The sequence below is a fragment of the Saccostrea cucullata genome, unplaced genomic scaffold, assembly GCF_032062105.1.
Source record: "Saccostrea cucullata isolate Sc308-1 unplaced genomic scaffold, CSIRO_AGI_Scuc_v1 ctg7384, whole genome shotgun sequence".
NCBI classification, from domain to species: domain Eukaryota; kingdom Metazoa; phylum Mollusca; class Bivalvia; order Ostreida; family Ostreidae; genus Saccostrea; species Saccostrea cuccullata.
The window spans coordinates 2,188-19,249 of NW_026927931.1; the positions used below are offsets into that span (position 1 = coordinate 2,188).

Below are 17,062 nucleotides of genomic sequence, written 5' to 3' on the forward strand. Positions count from 1 at the left end.
AATGACTGCTAATGGTAGAACCGATTTTAACACATCGGTCTGAATACATCAAACGTATCATTTTGTTATTGTTGGACTTAGTATGGGCACCGTAGGTATAAAAATAAAACAAATATTTTTAAATCAAAAATTTTAATGAAAACATCTTTTTGGTATAAAAAGAACAATTTTTATTCTGGATTTCTTGCAAAATTATTGATAAAATTTAATGAAGAAGGTTATATTGAATTTGTATCAAATACCCGGTAAATCGATATTTACGAGATTTATAATTCATTACACCTAAATGAGAAGTAATGCATACAACAGTGCAATAATTGAAATGACATTTTACTGAAGTTTGCTAAATTACAGGTTTTTGTCAGCTTATCTGGAAATCTTAGGACATCACTGATTTGATCAAGAATTTATCCAGCATGAAGTACAGCCATGTGCCTCACCAGTCATGACATTATTAAAGGTAAGTAACCTTATCAGCAAAGAATCTGACAAAGCAAAACCTTCAAAAGATTGGTAGTTTTTATGTAGTATAGGCATACTTCTTGCAAGGCATTATCAGCTAGGGTTCTGAGATTGCTTAAATTGAATGTCACTGAAAATTAAATGTGTTTAAATTGAAATAATTTGGTAATTAAAATAATATGCAAATATTATGAAGAAAAGAAGCTTTTAAAAATCGGAACAATTACTTCTTGCTAAAAAGAAAATACCAAATTTTAAGGACATCGCTCAATTAACATCTTATTGCTAAAATTTCAAAATGTACATTATTTTAATTTCTCTAATATGTTTTGTTACATATTATAAAAACAAAAAATTAATATATATTTAAATCAAAATCATTTTATTGAAGCACTTCGTGACAGTGGGAAGATGGAATTTAAAACATGACATGGCTCTTCATTACTGCGTCAGAGACCAATCCAAGTCTACTTATAAATCGAAAAAAACAGTCAAACATCATTTGGAGCCACATGTACATCTATCACTGTCTTAACAATATGTCTGCTTACAGAAGAAATCACAGAGACCAGTTGTACCTATGATGTCGGATGAGATCCTAATAAAAACCTTGGGTGCACTCATCACTACCTGCAAATAAATTTTAAATGACTAGTATCAACACTTTTTACTTCATCTGGGTTAGCCTTTATTTTCCTTCAAACAAAATCTTATAAGTACCAACCTGCAGGTGTAAATGTTTGAAACAATATTCTTGTCTCAAAGGAAATTCTCTGCCAATTAGCAGTGTCATGTGTCATGATTAATTGATGTCACAATTCCACTGCCAAAGAGTACCTCGGTTATTTGTTGCTGAATGGTGCCATATAAACCAATTTTCACAAAAACCTGGAAATATAAGTTGGAAGTGAGCATCTTCACAAAAAAGTGAATACTTTCTAAAATATTAACCATGATCTATTATGACTGTGTACATCCTATATACTTAAAATGAAATACACAAGTATAACTACCAAATATACAAAGTCAACTTCCTTAAATTTGTTTTAAAGTTTATGTATAGTGTATTAAAATAAACTGTAAAACATGCAATATTTGTCTTGAAGGATGTTTAATAAAATTTTATTTCTTGGAACAAATGTGCAAACACTCTGCACCTGTAAAATATAATGACAAATGTAGATGAAATGTTTTATTGTTGTGTGCCCTATGGGCCCAGTTAGGGCCCTTTGGGAGACACCATTAGATTGTTCTAGCTATGACAAATGCCTTCATTAGGAAAATTTTCTACTTCTTATTCCTACTTTAAGAAAGAAAAAATGTCTGTCTCATAATTGTAAGAGTATTTCTGAAGAGAACCACAAGGCTATACGGGTTATATTGAAATTGAATACCCGGTATATATAGAGTGAATACATCCCTGTGTATGATCCATGAAAGAAGTAATGTTTGACATGTTTATTTCTGGATAGAGTACATAACACGCTGATCTTTTTTATTTCTACTGTATTTATCTAAGTATAATTTTATTAATGAATTTAAAAAAGAACATTATTTCTAACAGGATTATGTTTTATCTACGTACTAATCAAGCCTGTATTCTTGTGATCGAGTATATGTACATGCATTTCCTATTTGAAATTTATTTTCATTGACCTAATTCATTCTATGTACCTGCCCTGTCAGCAAAATCAATGAAATAAATCGATGGAACCAATCTGTATGATACCTTTTAGTTTTGACACATTATTACAGCTTTAAAATTATTTATATTTCCCTTTATGGTTTAAAATGTTCCCCAACCACACTGCTAATCGTAACCTATTCAGAATGGTTTGTATGTACGTCATTTAATAAAACAATAAAGCAATTAAAAGCTGTTTACATGTATCGATCATTTCATTTTTTCCTCTTCTTTTCAATAACCGGGAAACAAACGACATGACAGGCTCTTCTAGTCCACCGCGAGGCTTAAAACTAAATGTGAAGAGGTAATCTATTGTCTCCAAGAATGAAGATGTACCCGGAAGTTAGAAAACGAAAGTTAAAGTTAACGAGACTTACAGACCCTATATGGAATACGTTCAACACATCTACATTTATTCTTCTATTATCACTGAACATCTCAAGTTTCTGTCTTATATAAGCCATTTTCGAGAAAACCCGCGGACAAACTAAACCTCGAAAATTCACGAAAAAGCAAAAATCTCGAAAACCGGAAAATTAAAATTAAAATAAAAAAAAATATTTATATTCTAGATTTTTTCATGTTCTATCAGACCTGACCGTTTCATGAAAATCGAGAAAGCTGTTTCCGAGAAATCGCGTGCACAAATCTATAAGAAAAAAAGAAAAAAAACTGGAAAAGAAACCTAAGAATAACAGAAAGGTTTTCCGTTGGAAACGATTCCTCTTTAAGATAAAAAAGAGTAAAATTTGGAATTGGGAGCATTCCATTTTTGATTGGTTCGTCAAAGATTTTTTTTCAGGTAATATTAAGTTGTTGATATTTTTCTTATAATGCTCCCGCCTCCTTTTTTTATATCGCCCCGTTGTGTCTTAAATTTTCTTCTAACATGGCAAATGTAATAAATTTTAATGCTTTACAAACAAATTCAAAGAATTTGGTCCCCCGCTTTCGGTGTCTCTGTATGTGGGATCTCATTTTTTGATGGCATATTGTACGAAATCCCAAATGAGTCATTTGATTTAATTACAATGCAAGAAAAGTGTTATATAAATTAGAAGGAAATTTGAATAATCATTGGATCCTTAATCAGCAAGATATACTTCAATTTATATTATGGCTTCTTAAATATTGATTAGAATACATATATCAGGAGTACATATATTTTTGTATTGTCTACTTTGTTTAAAGGGTTGATGACATATTAATAAAGTAATAAATAAGTGTAAAGTGTCTTAAGATTAGCAATAACCCCACTCCTACACACCCCACCTGTCCATTTTTCAAAACACACTTAAAATGTTACTTTGTAAAACTTGAAAGGCGACATAGTATTGATAAAAAAAAATGGCGTTGGTTTTCCTGATAAAGGAAATGCATGAAAATGAAGTATTAAATAACTTATATTCATCTAAAGGATTTCTTGAATCTATTAGAAATTATATATATACAATACAGATTGGCAATATGAACTAAAATAAATGCGGCATTTATTTTATTTTATATTAAATAGCAGATGAGTCTAAATTAGATGCAGACCTATAGCGTTATGGTTTTATATTTAAGTCTCTGACCATATCGTTATAACCGAAGGCTTAAATATACTCGTGAAACCTTATAACGCTACAGTACGATCCAGCAGTCAAGTCTCACTGCACAAATGTACCGTTTATAAATGTAATGAAATATATACCCTTGAACTACTGTGCAATGTAGAGACGATTCATAGTATTTCATATCTAATTATAATCAAATATAATATTCTCCCTCAGCAATGATCTGAAAAAGAAAATAGTCGATCTACTTGTTCGGCAAGTCAACGATATAATATAATATACGTATTTACTATTTTATTTAATGAGAAAAGTCAGATTATTTAATATGTATTTTTCAAAATGTAATAAAAAAAATAATTTTTTTTTCGTTTGAATACATATTTTTTTTTTCATTATCAATTTAGAAAATGACCCATTTTTTATAAATATATTCAACGATTTCTTGGTAGTAAAATCATTACAAAGGGGAGTAATCAAATTTTGAACCCGCTTTTGATTGGTTAGTTTGGATCTTGAATTTCGAAACTCCAATTTGAATCTCGAATTTTGAATCTCGTATTTCGAAACTCGAATCTCGAATGAGCCTTCTGGGCTTTCGTTCATGTGGTGTCAAATCTTATTTTTATCACAGGTAATGCATATGTTAAATATGAAAGCCCTTTCTCTTTTCAATCAAAATTTAGGGTAATTCCACCCTGCTATGATGTCATAATGTTTTGCAGAAACTGTCATTAATTCAAATTCATATCCAAATAAACAATACTTTTGAAAGAATTCTTTTCAATAGGTGTAATGATAATTGTTGTTAATAAAAAGAATTTAAAAAATACATTTTCCAATATTTAATTGATTATTCAATCTTGAAAAAATGTTGACTAGGGCAATAAATCCTCAGGTATCTTCACTCAGACATTTTCTTTATTGTACATCTAATGTAAAATAGTTTCACTGATATTCAAAATACAAAAGTTTCTTATAAATAACATGTATTTCGGAACTTTCAACATCAGAATTATGCATTTGAACTAGTTTTTTTATAATGCCGTTTACATACTTTGCACAATTTTGTCATGATCATGTAGACATAAACTTTTGTTTATTTTTGTCTCTCATTTTGACTAATATGGTGACCTATACATTTTTGCTATCATTGGTAAATTTAAACTAAATTATATGAAGATAGATGCTGATTTTGTTCTTTGAACCATTAAATTTGCGAGGGTGGAAAAACCTTAAAAAGAAGTGAAACACTGTTGACCCCGCATGGCAAAATATCAAAGATTAAACTTTTCTAAAATGCAAATGAAATATATTGGTACCCAAATTAGGGCCATCTAACAAGAAATGCTTTTGTGAAATATAAAAGCCTTAGCACCACCTGTTCAAAAGTTATGATCAAGGATAAGTTTTTGAGAGGTATGTCAAAATCCAAGGTCAAAGGGTCAAAGTTGATAATTTCTTAAGAAAGGTAGTGCCACAAGTATCACATTTGTAAAGTTTGAAAACCCTAGCCCTTACCGTTCTATAGTTATGAACAAAATTTTAAAAAGAAATGTAAAACTCTAAGGTCAAGGTCAGAAGGTCAAAGTTGTTTGTATCCAATAAAAGGTCTTATCACAAAGATTACATACATGAAGTACGAAATTCATAGCCTTTCCTGTTCAAAAGTTATGGTCAAGGTTATTTTTTAATAAGTACGAAAATCTCCAAGGTCAAGGTCAAAAGGTCAAAGTTATTGGTATCCAATGAAAGGTCTTGCCATACACAATACATATGTGGAATATGAAAGTCCTAGTCTCTACCTAACACAGGTTATGGCCAAAGTAAAAGTTTGGAATTATTTTAAAGGTGGGTCAAACTCCAAGGTCATGGTCAAAAGGTCAAATTTGATGGTATTCAAAGAAAGTTCTTTTCACAAAGAATACACAATTTCATGTAAAATATGATAGTCAATCAAACGTTGTGAGCAGGGTTAAAGTTTTCTTGATGGACAGACAGACTGACTGACAAACCGGCAGACTGAAGGACGAATGAGATTTAATGTCCCCTCGCTTTCGCGAAAACGGGGGACAATTAACGAATATGTGTCCTTTAAACAATGAATTTTATAAAAAATACATATAAAAATAATGTGATTAATAGTTTAATCAGATGTTTCTTTTTCACCTTGTTACAGGTTTGACAAGCGAAATAAACGGGGAGAATGATCCATTGGTTCTTTTTTTGTGTAATGTGGAGTGGCTCCACTTCCATAAATATTGTGCAACTATTCACAGGTGACGGCAACGGAAGTCTAAGTCACATGGTTCTGAGCAATGACAGCTTGTTCATTGGAGCCACAAACATAATTTATCAACTCGACCTTGATTTAAACTTAGGAATTCCGGCAATCACTGGTCCCCATAATGACTCTAGAAAGTGTGGAATGAATTTGATGACTTGTTCGTCGTTGTCTGAATTGTCACCGATGGACAATCACAATAAAATTTTATTGATTCATTCCGATATGCTTGTGATATGCGGAAGTCTATTCCAAGGGAAATGTGAAATTAGGAATGTAAAGAACATCACAGAAGTTTTATTTTTTGGAAATACAGCCGTGGCTTCCAATGAAATCGATGTGAACAATATTGCATTTATTGCTCAAGGACAGAATAGTGATGCTAAAGCGATGGAAATGATTTATGTAGCAACCGAATTAACAAGGTTTGATAAGTCAAAAAATTCCTTAGAATTTAATCTTAGACGATCCCATCCCCTTGTTAGCACTCGACTTTTCAATTTTTCACTTCTTGGAAAAATTGCATATGAAATGGACAATAAATATGTGAAACCGGGTTTGATATTATATATAAATGGATTTGCTTCAGGAATATATAGCTACATCTTATTCAATGAACAGAATCCAGATGATACAACACACTACTCTAAAATTGTTCATATGTGTAGGAGGGATGACCTATTAAAAACGTTTTTGGAAATACCATTAATTTGCAAATCAAATAGCAAAACTTTCAACATTTTGAAGGCTGCACAAATATTTAAACCTGGTCTGATACTATTGAAATACCTTCAGAAACAGTTCCATTACATGACGTCAGCAGATGATGTAATGGTCGGACTTTTCAGTCATGGTGAAGACAAAAGTTCAGCTTTATGTCTGTTTAGTATGCCAGAAGTGACAAAGACAGTCCTTAGTAATGTAAAGAAGTGTCTTAATGGAAGCACGGAGTATGCAGCCAAATTAAAGTACAAAAATGGATTAAAATGCACAAAAATAGACCTGGTAAGGACCGTAAAAAGATTTGTTTTATTAAGAGTAGCTGTGATATTTCATGCCATATTTGATTGCTTTTTTAAACCTGATTCAATTCGATTTGTTAAAATGTTTTAAGTCCTCTCGAGAGTTTTTCACTCATGTAATTATAATATAAAAAAAATTAATTGTGGAAAGTCTTAGACTTTTTATTGCTAAGAATAGTACCATTCACCATGTCTTTAAAAAACGAGAGTCCGAATTAAAAAAAAAGAATACGCATTTATTTAAACCCTAATTGATCTTGTTTATGAAAGCCATTCCATAAGTTAGTTCAAGACAATTTTGATTACGTCGCGCAAGTTAAAATAGTAGTTTTTGTGACACAATTAACACAATAACTGGTGGTTAAATGAACAACAGTATAAATCAAAGATTGGTAATCCCAACAGCTGTGATAACTAAAATGATGTTTTTGCTCACTGAACTTTAAAGCAATTTCAGTGTACCTATATTAGTAGTGTGAGATAATTGATTCATTCATGGAACGATGTTTTAAAACTACACTTTTTGCGGAATTACCAATAACATAAATATAGCCATGAAACGGGGGAACATTTTCTTTAATTTTATTCACATACAGACGAGCTGAACTACGAGGGCTATTCAATAAATAATATCCTCGGTGCTCGGAAAGAAACAATGATTTAATCTTACGTTTGTAAGGATTTCACTGAAATATTTTTCTTTTAATTACATTTTTTTAAAAGTCTGAACAATTTCCAAAATTATGTCTTTCAAATTTGATAGGTGCCTTAAAGGCATTCATAAATCATCAGTGAGTATTTGTTCAATTTTTGCAAACAGTACTTTGGTTGTTATTATCCCTTGTCACCAAGGACGGTACCCATATTTGATGACCATTATAATTTTTTGTTCATTGAAATGCACCTACTCAAATGTCTGTAAAAAAGACATTGATTGCCGTAAATATTTCATTGAATATTTATTATGGATTTTAGCAAATTTTACAACAGCTTTGATGTAGCGTTTGATTTACACTAGTTTACTGTTTTTTACCCTTCATTTTTATTGCAGTGTCTCGAATAGCCCTTGTTTTCTAGCTTCTCACAATGAAACTAGGTGATGAATAGTGGTCACATAAACTGATATCAATTCCTTAAAGATTCAATAATGAAATAAAGTCAAGCTTTATGTCATATGATATCTATGTTGAATGTCAGAGTTCAGCATATTATTTACTCTCATTAGTCTGGGAGGCTTTCGACCAAATTTATATTTTTATTCTTGTCAAATGTAATATCTTGTTTTCAAAAACATGATTGTATTCAAGTATTTACATATAATTATATAATCAATAAAATTATTTTTCTTTGGTATAGGAATAAAATAGAATCCAAATTTAAATAACAAAACCAAAATTTTATCTAAAACACATCTGCCCTGTGGGCTCATCTGGAATACAATGGCATGAAAATGGCATGAAATTGTAAACAAGTTAAATTATGAAGTCATTCTCGTGACGTTATGTAGTCAACGTTATACATAATGATTGTAACGTAATAACAATCACAATTAAACAAGGTGCACAGATGGAGTTTTACAGTTCATCTGATCAAAGTTTAGCGCCTATTATTGATGTACAATAATGGAGACAAAATTTACATTAGAAAATAATTTGAAATAAATTTCTTTTAAGAGTTCAATTTTGGTTTAATCAGATTTAAAATATATTAATTGGCTTTTCGTAATTGTTCGACCGTGTTCGCGTGCATAAGTAACAGATTAAAAATCTAACCATAAGAAACACGCCATGCAATGAACCCTTTGATTCCTGTGGCAAAGAACATTTTTATATTTCTCCGTTTTACAAAGCTAAAGAGGAAAATGAACAATTTCGAAATTTTAGTTAAAAATTTGAGTTTTGTTACTTAAAGAGCATGAGCCATCTTATGCATAAAATGGCCCTGTACTTATATCAATTAACTATCACTCTCTTTCCCATTTCACATATCAAAATAAATTAGACACATAGTTCTTTCATTTTCTATAATAAAATTTCGTTTCAAGAATCCAGATATTGGAAAACAAGTTTGAGAAATTGCAATGTTCTTGAAATTTGCAGAAAACATGACATGCATATTTGATTACCTTCAGAAAAGAATTAAAATATGAGCACAGCCTACGATATAAAAAAGTTTTTTGATCTTCAGAAACGTTTCTTTATGTATTTGCATATTTTGGATCAGAGGTTTTTTTTTTTTTTAAAATGCTTCAACTGTAGGTCATTTTCAAAAGAATTTACAGGATATGAGGAAAATGACGCATTTGATGACATAATATTGACTAGATGGGAAATTACGTTACAATTAATAGATACCTAGTCACCAACACTCCAAGTTATGAATACTGCATTTTCAACCTGAACTGAGCGGTTTTGATTTTTCAGAATTTCTCAGGGCCAAATAAAGAAGTAGCTCTTGCTCTTTGGATTTTATGATTAAATATACATTTGTACATAGAATCCTTTCACATGCCAATCAGCGTTTTGATATATCTCCAATTATTATATGAGTGTCGTATTTTCATTTTCTCCTATAAGGAAAAATAAGGATTGTGAACAGAGTAGAATGTCATAGTATATATATATCTACTATATATATCATATCAGATATGATATACATATATGATATACATGTGATATGATATACATATCAGATATATATATCTGTATGTATATATACATGTATATATATATATATCATACAAAATTTGTGAACAGTCAAAAACACGAACCATCATAACATCCAGAGGTATAATCATGGGTGTAGAGAGAGTATGAGCTGTCTTCTGTAGACAGGCAAAGCCGACCTGCTCAAATTACTTACTGATAGACAAAACATTTCATAATCAAAATTTGCAGAAGAGACTTTTTAATTAGTATGGAACATGTCAGCCAAAATAAGATGAAATGAAAAGTCATTATATAGACCACAGGATTTTGAAATACTGACTCTAAACAAGTTTTTTTGGAATCCTTAAAACATAAAACTATCTAAAATTAGCTGGCTTCAGTTAAAAAAAGTCACATAAACTGGATCAACATAAGAAAAATTATGTGTGAAAAGCTGACGTCATCCCTTTTTACAAACATGGTAATTTTTTTTATTTATTTCATTTTTAATTCACACAACATGCAGCATTATAAACATAAATCGGAATTCAAAGGAATAGATGTGAGTATTCTTTAATTTTTTTTTTGAGAGAGAGAGAGAGAGAGAGAAAGAGAGAGAGAGGTTAAAGTTTAGAGATCAGCAGATTTCATCTTTTCCACTGGGTAAATATTTTTAGATTTCATTGTTTTTAGTCAGTAAAACATAGATACATGTTTAGTACAAATAAAGCAGACTCTGTAGTGTCTTTTATTTCATTGTTTTTTGTTTTAATTTTTTAGTCTATATTTACTGATGATGAGTTGCTCTGCTCAAGTACCCTTAATTTGATAATTGATGGGAAAACTCCAGTAGTTTCAACCCCGGTCATCCAGTTTCCAGCAACAGAAGACAACCCGGAATCTTTGGCTGTCACTACAACAGGAGACCACACTGTAGCTTTTCTTGGTACATTTGATGGACATATCAAAAAGGTAACATGCACTTGTTAAGTAAACCGAACAACTGAATGTTTTTTCAGCATAATTGGATTTGAAAATTATAAACAAAAGCATATTAGTTAAAAATTGCAATACATATGTCTGAAATTTTATTTTTTACCTCGACTATTGATATACAAGGGGTTATCAGCTTGATACGTTCATTATTTCTCAAATTATTATAAAATAAAAACGACATTATATCAACACCCGGCGCCGTCGCCGTTAAGTTTTATGACGTCCGACAACGTCATTGTTTTCTAATGTATGCTTCTTCTACCCCATACACTTATTTTGATGAGATTCCTTGGAGCTGAGTTAGGATTCAATCTGTCTTGTTTATATGATTTTACAATGCCATGAACAGTGGCTTTTAATGTATATCATATTGCAAATGGATTTATAAATGGGAATAAAAGATCCTCACTTGATGCTGCCAGCATATTTCGATTTTTGGACTTCTATATCTACAACACATGATCAACATCAGTTTTTGACGTGATTGATTTTTCACACCCTGACTTCAAATCAACGTATCGTCCATTCCTTTTCTCTCTGAATCTATTTTGCATTAAAAAAAGCAAGTACTCTGGATGCATATTATTTCTCCGTAGCCAGTTTAAACATTTCCTAGGTCTATACCAACATTTTTTAAGGACAAAACTTTATAGAATGTTGGATAAGAATACCCCTTCCCCTTTTCTACATCATTTTCAAGCAATATTTTGATACTTGATACTTCATGTAAATTTAAAATACAATTTCATGAAACTTCCAGAATTAGGTAAAAAATTCCATATTTTATGGAACAATAAAATTTCCAATCGAATACTTAAATCAACGAAATTTTTGGACGCCAAATGTACATATCAAAATAGTTTTCTATCAATTAAACTTAGGTCGAAAAATGTCGTTTTCGATGTTGCGCTGCCTGTACATACCATTGCTTACCAAAACATTACTAATTTATAAAAAAAAATAAAATTTACGATTTTTTGTGTTTTATTCTATAGATAGAAAAGATTATGCTTACTAGCTATTTCAAAATTCATTGATGTACCTAAAGCGGTTTTAATTTGATAGCGCTAGTCCACGAACTTTTTGATTTTTGATACCCCCTCGTAGTGTTCTTAATGGTTAATAGAATGCTTATTGTTCTGCAAACGATAACTTTGTTTCAATCTTTTTTCTTTAATTGCACAATTTTCGTTTATAGGGTTTATGTCGTAAAAATTTAAACATAAAAATCACTCTTTGAGAATTAACCCGTAATAATGCATCTTGTCTATTTATAGGCGTCAATAGGTGACGTTGTTGTGAAGTGGGTTTCTTAACCTAAAACCTATTTACGTCTATACAATGGATGATCAATAGTAATTGTTTTATCTGTAGCCTTTTTGATTTATCGGTGAGCTACATTTTACAAAAAATGCAATTTTAATTACAATCTGAACAATTTTTGTATGCAAAAATGTTAAGTAAATCATTGAAAGAAAAATGAGCGAAAAATTATAATTATTTTTCCACTCTTTGGTGATTTATAGAGTAAGCTGATTTCAAATACGAAAAAAGAGCGGAAATAGAGAGGAAAAAAAAGAACCGAATTTGGGAAAATTAAATTAAACTTTATTTGTCAAGTGTCGCTCAAGTACGAGCAGGCACGTCCTTCAAGCTATTTTTTTATTGATATGGCCCATAAACACTTTTTAAGTGTACAATAGAAAAAAAAGGAAATAAAAAATCCCTTTGAAATCTTTCCATCACATCACAAGGGACCTCTAGAAAAAAAGATATGTCACTCCAACTTGTTTAAAATGTACAGCTTCAAATGAATTCCAGAAGTAATTTTCAAATAATTAAATAAGCGCCCGTTGAAAAATCCTGCCGTGAACACAACGAAATGATCCAGTGAACGAATTATTACATGAACCTTAAACATCCATTAAAGATCACTGCGTCAGACTTCCCTCTTTTTGTAGGTGTTTCTAAAAACATCCAGGGCAGCAGAGTTGTATGACTCCGCCATTGTAGTGGACAAAGGTCATGCAATAAAGCAGGATATGGTGTTTGAAGATTCCCAGATGTATCTTTTCGTCATGAGTGACAGAAAAGTAAGAATAATTTGGTGATTGAGAGTAGTCATGCTGTTATAACATCAATTATGTATTTTTTTGCAATTAACAGGAGAAAATGCAAACCTTGTAATAATTTTTTTTAATCTTCATAGCAATGTACTAGTAGTCCTTATTAAAATAAAAAAAAAAATAACAAACGAAAGTGCATGGATTTCTTGATGAGAGGTATACTGTCTATGTGTACAATCAAATCGCATTAAAAAAATAAATTTTAAAATAAAAAAGTATTATATGTACACATATACTGTGGAATCAATTTTATTCGTGGGGGCCAATGTTCGTGGGTAAGCAAAATTTTGTTGGTTCGTGTGGACGTTATTTCGTTGGTAACTCATATATACAGAAGATTCAATAAATAAACATGTTTTAAAAAATGTTCGTGGGGATATATATTCGTGGATAAGGGTGACCCGTGAAATCCTAGAACATTGGTTCTCCACGAATATTTATGATTCCACAGTAATATTCTTTAGTTTTGATAGAAAATATTTAAGAACAGTAAACTAATTTCAGGTGGCCAAGATTCCAGTTCAGAACTGTACCCAGTATGCGAAATGTAGGGACTGTTTGTTAAGTAATGACCCATATTGCGGATGGTGTGTCCTAAGCCACAGGTTTGTACAAAATTATGACATTTTCTGATATTTTTATGACATGTCAAATGAATTGTCCATTTTGTTTATAAATGATTGTATTGTGACAGCTACATGGTTTATGTATTTTGCACAAGGGTAAAGCAATGCATATTGCATGTGCATCTATTCATTAATTTAATTATGCATGTTTTTATTTGCAGCTCCATTCTGCGGCTGAATTACATAATCATTCATTTAATCTGTAGTTAAGTATATTGATTTTTAAATGATTCTTTTCCAGAGAGGTCCAGAGTTAGCCTCAGGGATCTAATTATATCCTAACCATGGTCATTTTGTATCTTTTAGTTTCATTGTTTTTTTTTATAGTGTTTTCTCATATTTTTTCGATCGATTCATGTTTTCCCTCCAAGATGTCTTTGTGTTTTTGTGGTAATTCTAGCTTGGCTGTCAAAGGTGATGAAAGTGTAATTTTTTCAGTTTTACAAATCAGATTTTTGCCTCTTGAATGGTAAGTATTTTTTATCATTATAATTAGTAATATGATTCTAATTTTATTAAATTGAAAATTGAAAACTGTAAATTGAAATTTGTAAGTTTTGCACTTAAGGGTCCTCCACACCATGTGACTTGTGACGTATATAGAGAAAAAATACTTTTACTTCCGGTTCGATCGAGTTTCTGTAAGAACGATTTAACCTAACACCGTTTGTAAACAATGAACACATGGCATCTGATCACGGAGTGACAGATGGAAAAAGATGTGCGGTTTTTTGTTAAATAAAAGAACAACAGACGTCTTGGATTATGTTACATAATAATTCGTAAACAACAGGTACCGGTGGATATGACGAAAAACGTTTAGATTATTTATCCTTTCAGGCTAATCAACCGCGTCTGTTTTGATAGTTGAAATTTCGGCACACTACTAGTAATTTGTGCGTTTCAATAATACATTATCTCATTGTTGTTTATAAATATTAATAAAATAGTGTGTGTTTCTAGTTTTCCTCTGTTATATTTGTCCAGTTCAGTGGCCAGTAATTACTAAATATAGTATGGTGACGTATGCGGAGACTTGCCAAAGTTTTTGAGTCCCGGGCAACATGAAAGATAACTCTAAAAAGGAACTTTGAAACCAAAGATTTGGAAAATGTTTTTTCTACATCACTGCATTTAATTTTAATTCAATTTTTTGATGTAATCTAATTCATTAATGTTTCTTCTCCACAAAAGGAGTCCTTATTGATTTTTCTCGAAATGTATTTCAGAGAAAATTTTTTTATGTACTTTTTATAAATAAAATAAATTTCTGTAAAAAATATGTTCATAGATAAAAATAATTTTTAATGGTTATTCTGTGAGCTTAAAAATATACGAAAGGATAAGACAAAGTTTGTTGTGCTAGGTATGAAAATGCTCTGGGAAAAATTTCTTATAACTTGTGAAATAATTATTTTAAAAAATCAGTATCAATTACATTTTAATCCCTGGACAGTTTTTAAAGGTTGATATGCTTGTTAAAAGTAATGCTCAATAATATGAGAGCATAACCTGTGGGTGTGTGGAGGACCCTTAGTTCATTAAATCACTTTTTTAGTAATGTATAGTGAGAATGAGACTGTCGCTATAGAGTTATGTATAAATATTATAAATACATTGCTGTTAAACTTTTTTCTAATTTTCTGAAGAAAAAATTATTTTATGATTAGTTTAAATATGTACGAAGTTGTTTATTGTTGCTTTGTAGATGTTGAGATATTCCTTCAGCTGTCTGTAGTGTTTGCAGCTTATACATGCTGTTTTATATGACCCATTCCCATTGAATGGTATGCATGATAATGTTTTCATGCTGAACAATAATTTATAATGAACATATAGTTTGAAATGACAATTATTGTAATATTTTATGATAAATATATTTTGATTAAAGAAGTGGGAGATTTTATAGTGTATTTTGCATCTAATTGCATTATCTGCCCTTGATACTGATAAAGCTATATAATATACTGATTGTTCATGTATATTGATTAGTGGCTTTATAGTTTTTATGCTGAATATTTATAATTTGTTATTTCAATACAGGTTTTTTTTTTACTTAATGATTCCATCATAATAAAGATATCATCTTCTTCATACCGGAATCAACAGTCTTGTTGTTTTTTTAACATCACCATTACACAGATCAGTTACATTTAGGCGCCCATATGGGGCTAGATAACACAAAAAACCATTGAAACTAACGGATACAAAATGACCATGACCAGAATATTATTAGAGCCCTGAGGCTAATTCTGGACCTCTTTGGTCATTTAAAAATCAATACACTTAACTACAGATTAATTATGTAAAATGATAATTATATAATTCTGCTGTTGTAGTGTGATGGAAATAAAAACGTAATTATACATTATTAATTTAATGAATAGATACTCATGAAATATGCATTGCTATGCACATGTGCATAATTTATAAAACCTGAGTTTGTCAGAATATATTAAACATCAAATTTCTATTTACAATTTTTTTTATGCATATATAATTTTGTTGGTATTAACAACTTCCTTCTTTGCAGATGCTCATTAAAAAGCGATTGCTACAACCCTACAGACATTCGATGGTTGAACAGTCCAAAGCAAGAAAGTAGATGTCTCGAAATCCTTAACGTCTCCCCACCAATGCTCCACGTCACACAAAACATCACTGTAAGAGCTGAATTTTATATTTTGTTGTGTACAGCAATTTTTGTTTCTCCTTAAATATATAAGATTCCAAAGTGCGATGGTGACGCCAAAGTCCAAAGGTCTCACCAACCCCGATGGCTCGCTGTCTTTACGAACGCCAAAGTCCGATGCCTCGTTTTCTATAAAACACGTTGTAAAGTGCAATGGTCTGATAAGCCAAAGTCAGATGCTGCGAAGAAACAATGTTTATGACGTCACAATTATCTGACGTCATAACGTTGTCCTGCATTCGAAATCCAATGAATTTGTATTTGTCTCGCATACAATTTTACTGATTTTGCTTATTGTTTTCGTCCACCAGAGCTCTTAGGGTTAGTCCTTGTACAATATTTGACTGATATGTGTTAGTTTTTGAACACTAATGTGTTTTTTCACCCGAAAGATTTTATGGTTAGTCCTCACACACTATTTGACAGATTTGGGTTAGTCCTGCACCCATCCAAGATATATAGCTGATAGTTGTTACACATTTTTTCGACTGATAAGTGTTAGTCTCGCACCTATATCCAAAAGATTAAGGTTAATCTTTGCATTTAATATTTATTTATATTTAACGAGGCCCGATCTACTTGATCTGTGCATACGTTTTAACGCAGCGTCGACTCAGGCACGTCACAATACCCTTGACTGCCGTCACAATTGAACATAATAACGTCACAATTAAAATGACGTCAAATTGCTCTAAAATGTTCCGCTGATCTTGCTTACCTGGTAGCTCTATATAGACTATGCATTGAAAGCTGCATTTCTATTTTAAATTTTTTTTTAAAATATTTAAATTAATAAACAACTTTGGAACCTAATTAACTTGAGGGATCAATTTTTTGGTACAGTTTCATTAATTTTATCCTGTTTTATTTCAATTTGTGAGTTTAAAAAAACAAACACTGTAACTCAAAGTAAACGATTTTAGTCTTTCTCTCTGAACATGTTGAAGTGTTTATACACAATCTTTT

The 17,062-nt window shown here is 30.9% G+C and overlaps 1 protein-coding gene across 1 annotated transcript; it reads left to right on the plus strand.

Annotated features, from left to right (window-relative positions):
- Window positions 1-5,887: 5,887 nt before the first annotated feature.
- On the plus strand, window positions 5,888-16,067 carry LOC134275904 (plexin-B-like; the record flags this gene model as incomplete). The annotated part of the gene is made up of 5 exons (XM_062758182.1): window positions 5,888-6,991; window positions 10,437-10,628; window positions 12,614-12,745; window positions 13,283-13,383; window positions 15,938-16,067. Coding segments are annotated over exons 1-5 (1,638 nt in total), but the record flags the coding sequence as incomplete, so codon positions are not given.
- Between the last annotated feature and the right edge of the window lie 995 nt (window positions 16,068-17,062).